General features: G+C 37.4%; 1 protein-coding gene across 5 annotated transcripts in view; it reads right to left on the reverse strand.

Moving 5' to 3' along the window:
* The window catches only part of LOC111268763 (copper homeostasis protein cutC homolog), an 11,568-nt gene extending 5,459 nt beyond the window's left edge, over nucleotides 1–6,109 (reverse strand). For 2 of the 5 annotated variants that reach the window (XM_086971797.1, XM_086971801.1), the window contains exons 1-7: nucleotides 5,973–6,109; nucleotides 3,738–3,858; nucleotides 2,927–3,161; nucleotides 1,975–2,128; nucleotides 1,605–1,692; nucleotides 1,392–1,531; nucleotides 865–977 (exon numbers count right to left, since the gene is read on the reverse strand). In XM_086971797.1, the coding sequence (XP_086827923.1) occupies nucleotides 865–977; nucleotides 1,392–1,531; nucleotides 1,605–1,692; nucleotides 1,975–2,128; nucleotides 2,927–3,082 (651 nt within the window). In that variant the 5' untranslated portion in view covers nucleotides 3,083–3,161; nucleotides 3,738–3,858; nucleotides 5,973–6,109. Of the gene's footprint in view, nucleotides 1–864; nucleotides 978–1,391; nucleotides 1,532–1,604; nucleotides 1,693–1,974; nucleotides 2,129–2,926; nucleotides 3,162–3,737; nucleotides 3,862–4,104; nucleotides 5,272–5,972 lie in introns of those variants that run through there. The other 3 variants (XM_086971800.1, XM_086971799.1, XM_086971798.1) reach the window with 3 other exon arrangements.

The following is a 6,109-nucleotide window of genomic DNA, read 5'->3' on the forward strand; positions in this document are numbered from 1 at the left end:
GTAACTTTCTATGAAAGGCACTAGGCTGGAAAGCGCCTGCCTACAGAAAATGAAGTAGACTGTCTCAGGTCTCCTACAGTGCACCATCGTGTCACAGGCAGGTGTCTAAGAAACCAAAAATCCCTCGGTGTTATTATTATTAATTACTCACACACGATCAAGATATAATAAAATTTTGCAAGAAAATGTCTATTGTGTTTTTCTAAAAAGTTGTTTTTAGAACATTGCCCACAGTTCGACCAAATTCTTAATTTTTAACAATGGAGTAGAAAGGTACAACACCCAGCTCTAATTTAAATGATTGCATGATTTACATATTAATTGCGTATTAATTAATGATGTTAATTTATCCCCTGAACTGCATGATTTGAGAATTTACTCAGCCAATAAACGTGAACTAATGACAAGGAAACGCAAATTAATGATCTATGCTAGTCTGCATGGATAGCAATACATGAGATGTCCAGAGTTATGTTTTCAGTACTTCCCACTTGTGTTTTTGCAACTTTCGGATAGACGCTTCTGAGAAAATAGGTGTCCCGAAAAAAAGTGTTTTAGCCTCATTGAACCAAGGAGACTGATACGTCATATTCATTTCCAACCAGGCCAAATAAAAGACTAAGCCTAATTTTTGTTCTCTTTTTCGCCGAAACTCTAGTATAGGAAATAAGTAAAACCAAGTCGGTTTCTCGTTAAGTGATTACCCCCTATGGCTAATTAAATCGTACTGCTTTTACGCCATTTTGAAGCGGGTAGTGGAGTAGGATTATATGGATTCACGAAACTGCTAAAGGTTCACGTGTGATATGGCTATCTTGAGTGCAGATGCTGTTACTTTACCATATACATCGGAAATCTTCTTACTTGAATTCTCTCGCGCAAAAGCGGAATATTTTCCACTCGGACACCGCCTCCGGGCATAATAATTAGTCCATGAGCGCAGGCTGCGCTACAGAGGTCAGCTAATGTGGATATACCTGCAAAGTAATACGAAATAGATAGAGCAGTTAGGATTGCTAAAAGAAAATCTTTCAGAATAGTTCTCCGAGTCTGCAAACTATTCCGACAAACCTAGGTCTTCATTTGAAAATAAAGAGTTTCCGTCGATAGGGTCAAAAGTCTCAATGGTCACGATTGTTTGCTAAATACATAGATATTGTTAGCTAATGTGTTTTCCCTTGGAGTCTTTCATATCGAGTTCAAATTTCCATCATAAATTGCTTTACGCAAGTTAACCAAGCTAAATCGTTTCTATTAACCATTTGCACAGGAACTACTTGTCACATAATTCAAAAGTTGAACATTCATCCACTGTTTCCGTGTAACACTAATCCGGTAAATGCAAAAATTTAGAACTACTGATACGGAAAATCGAGCTATAAAAGCTTTACCAGCAACGACGTCTTTTTCACGACCAGATGTGAGCAGTCTGTCACAGCCAACTTGCTTGACTTTTGCCAGAGACTCTAAAAGGGGTTCCTTGCAATAGTCGAATGCTCTGGAATAGAATGCTGACACATAAGTCACATTGCTAAGAGAAGCTATGACGATGCTGTACGAGGTCAGTCAAATATTACACGATTATGTGAAATCAGTCAATTTACCTGTGGAAAGTGACAGGAAGTTCTCCGCACACCGCACGTAATTGAAGACAAGCATCAACATCTATCGCACCATCCTTCTTCAAGGCGCCTGTGAAGTAACCAAAATGTACTTTTACACACTATAATGCCGAATGTAAAACCGAAGAGTAAATGGCCAGACATAAGTATAGTCTAAGAATAATGGGTTTTACCTTAGCACTGCCGTTAAGCAAAATATGTCTACTTTTCTGAGCATAAATTGCCATATACCCCAAGTTCAGTGAGCAAATATCACCACTGCACTATCACGCAGATAAATATCAATACCTACGCAAATATCTCCAGTGTAAACTAGATTATTGTCGAAGTAATTGATGCAGAGGTAATTTACCTATAACAAATCCATCCGCTCCAGCTTCCTTAAGGGCATTAATATCATCCTTCATGAGAGCCACCTCCTCCGATGAATAGACGAAGCCTCCAGCCCTACATCGGATCAAACACATTATGGGCACTGGTTGATCTTTCAGGATAAGCTTTACAGCCTGCATAAGCCAATTTTGATGGAAAACGAAAGTTGCAGCTTCGCGTTCATATTGGATAGCACAAATTCGGCTCTTTGAGAGGTCCAAATAAAGACGACGAGTACAAAAACACTCGAAATCATAAAATGTACAGTGAATGGATCAAAAAATACCGTTCCCGTTAATTCATTTCGGCATAACATTTTGCTACTAGTTACCCGTCGAGTATACCTATTTAGATGTTTATTGTTCAAAATGTTCATGAACATTTTATACGCTGCCGAGTAAGTGTTAGTTTATAAATATAAAACAGCAAGACATGCAACGTACACATATTCATCTAAGAATTGGTTTTTATCTGATATGGCTGACCGCAAATGTATCTGGTATCATACCTCCTACACCGTGTTGTGTCACATAATTGGTAAACAGCCAACGGCTTTGTAATCAGGGACAAAATATTAATTCGCTGCGGTATTTTTTTGTAACGATAATCATCTCTTAACTCATTGTCCTCAAAACGGTAACACCCCTACAAAAAATTACCCAAACGTCCCTCTTCACATATATGTCAAAGCCGCCAAAGTAAACAACCCCTACAAATACGGAACGCAATCAGTATATTGTAAAATCGTATGTAATCGTATGTAAAAGATCATTATCGTTATCGTCACTATTACGGGTGCAGAATTTTGATATCAAAACATTAAAGGGCCATTAAAGCAAAATTTTGATTAGTTATTTGGTTTCATATTTATGTGTTATTACTACATAACGGTCGATTTTCATTCATTTAACTTAAATATCCTAGGTAACTACCTTAAGTAAACCGGTTGTAGGGGTCAGCCCACCCTCGCCTAAAGCGCTGCATAACTCAAGTCTTCTAGCGCCACCGGTGACGGCGTTTAATGCCGAATCAACACAATCGACACAAACCTCCAATATAACTGAATGCCTTGACGTTTCCGAGAACATTGCTTCTTATTTATTAAGTGATCTTCTGTAAGTGCTCAGCCAAGGCTGCCAGCGTAATTTGAATGCCAGATGTTTGATTCTGAAAATATTTATTACTAAATCTAGTCTTTACTTGCAATTTGCTTAAAATACATTAAGTGAAGAAGTTCTCCCCAATTGTTCACTTTATCCCTTGCTTGAGATATGTTTTCATTGAAACAATGTTTATTTTCACTCAAACTAGCTCTATTGCTCAATTTATAATTACTGAAATACATTCCATATTTGCTCTCCTCACGACAAATTGGTCTTTTTATTTAAAATGAAAATTGAATATATTTGCATATGAGATACATTGTGGATGACAAAATGAGGTTGTTCTTTGTTAGATCATCTGGAATGAAACGATGTAAAATGTATAAGACATTTATACTTGTTTAACATGTATGATAGAAATATATGCAAACACAAAATATAAAAGTAACTAGTAGTGGGTAGTAGGTAGTAGCAAATCTTTAAGCTTTGGTATAAAATACATAGCGCCTCGTCCCGAATTATCTTTGCATAAGAAGTTTTATCACGGCGCTGAGAATAAACGGAACATAAGGACCATTCGGCCAAAGTTTCATTACCAATAATAATAATAATAAAACGACAACAAAGGTTCCCACTATACCTGTGGTTATGCGCACCAAGTAAAACTGTGGGCCTCTTCTGGAAGAATTCATTTCTGAAATAGCTGGAACAATGTCACTGTGTGTTACCTTATGCTGGGGCTCACGCTCAAGGCTCCGGACCTGCTGAATGAACGATAAACAGATTCGATCAGCTGAATAGTCGGCCACTTGAATAATGTGGCTTGCTCCTACCAGATGGCGCTTTGTCACGCGGTGTATTTTGTAATATGCGAAGTATTATTGTACCAAACAGACATTTAACTTTTTTTCAGCATTCGAATCGGAACCAACATCAGCTGTTATAAATACCTAATTTCCGTTACCACGTCAATTTCAAACTAAACAAAGTGTGGGCTAACAACCTACCATAGTTAGGAAGTTATCACCACATAAGCATCCTACCGGGATCAGGCCCATTCAAATTTCGGTCACTTTTCCAGATCGAAAGACTTCGTCTACACAACAAATCTACGGTTTTCTTTGAAAGAGGCACGCCACCATTATAGAATGAGTGGCTGTTAATTTTAATAAAAATTTCTCGCGCCAACGCGTCTTATGGGAAACTGAAAATTTGTTTTTATACATTATCTGACAAATATTCACATTCAATTTTGGTGCCACAGTTTAAATTTATTTGTGTTAGTGTTTGTGATGAATTATTGGCATCCTCCGTATAATATCATGTCGCAATATAATATAAAATGGCTAATAATGCCACTTTATATTATATTTACGTAACTATGTAAATTATATTATACATTTTCAACATATCGTTCGTACCTCGATATGACCTCATCAGAATTTTCGCGAACTGTAAGATAAATGAAAACCTTAAGCACAAATAGCTTTAACGCACAAAGTGCAAGCAGTAGCGAAGGAGAATACAAAAATGCGGTCCAGACGTAAAACCGTCATCTCTGGGCAAGCATGGGTACTGTAGCACAATATTTTAGTCGAAATTAAATGAACTTTCGAGACGGATAAAGAATATCAATAGCGTTTACTATTAAGCTAGTTTCTAGCTAGCGCATCTGTAAGAAACAGACATAATATGGTTTTATTTTGTATGACACAATTGAATCAAACGATTCAGTTTCTCTAACGAGATGTCACTAGTAAACTTCGCGTACGTATTTACAATCTCACATTATTTTCCAAATTGAACACTGTAAATTTTTCATGAAGCTTACTTTTTCATCACACAGTTACTCTTGTTTTCATATAACAAAAACCTTTCCGTTACCATAACTTGCTTTCCTTCCTGGACATTAAGAAACTGGACATGTAAACCAGGTTGCAAATGTAAAGGGACTTCTTCTTTGATTTTTATTCCGCTTTAGTACGCGTAACTACAGTGCAATCAATTGCTACAAAGTACAATGTATAGCATTTAGCTGAACTGTATATTTGTGCTATTCCTTTCATTACCATAAAACGTTTACTGCAAAAACTTTTCATTAAGAATTATTAATTTATTATTTGTATGATACAACATTCATTTTGCTTCACTGCAAACCCATTTCGACTGGCTACGTTATTTTCTTCCGATTTGACCCCAGTCCGTCTTCTTGATATCGGTAACCGTCTGCTGAAGTGGACGTTCGAATAGTTCATCAATGTCGTTCTCTTCCCGTAATATGAAGAAATAGATCATAAAGATGCTGAGCGAAACGACTATCGAATACGGTTGAGCATTTGGCATATTTTGAACGCTATCTGGAACCCTGTAAAAATGTATCATTCAGTCACAAATGCACTTTGAAAAGTAAGACTGTATTAATCGAAACACTGAACTTAGCTATGTTTTTTTTCCTTTGACAAGTTCACGACGAAATCGAGTCGAACTAACTTAAGTGCCTCGGTACTAGAATTATTTTCAACCTTTTTTATTGTTTGTGGCCTTGCATTACAATGATCAACACCATGAAAACAGTTAGTACCTACACAACTTTTTTTGTACGATCGATTCCTGTGTCAGGAGTAGGATAGAACATGTCACACTACAATGTAACACAGGACGCTTAGATAAGCGAGCACCCCTGGGAAGCTGTCAGATAAGATTAGCCACACCACGGTTCGGGAAGCAAGGACGAAACTACGGATCTAGGGTTTGATACACGAGACTACGTCTGAGCTTACCTGTTAACAGCAAAAGGACAGCAGAGTATAATCCAGAAAAACACCGCCAAAGATTGTGCATAGGTCAGAAGACCTACTACGATACTGTTACTCACCGTAATGTTTGACTGGCCTTCCATTTGCTAGCTTTTGATTTCGAGTATACGATAGGCTCATGCTGTCCGACCGGCCTGCTTTTGCATGTCCTATATGGTGGAATTAATCGAAAATGTGTTAAAGGTCTAACAGAGGC

The sequence above is a fragment of the Varroa jacobsoni genome, unplaced genomic scaffold (genome assembly GCF_002532875.2).
Source record: "Varroa jacobsoni isolate VJ856 unplaced genomic scaffold, vjacob_1.0 scaffold_1318, whole genome shotgun sequence".
NCBI lineage: Eukaryota > Metazoa > Arthropoda > Arachnida > Mesostigmata > Varroidae > Varroa > Varroa jacobsoni.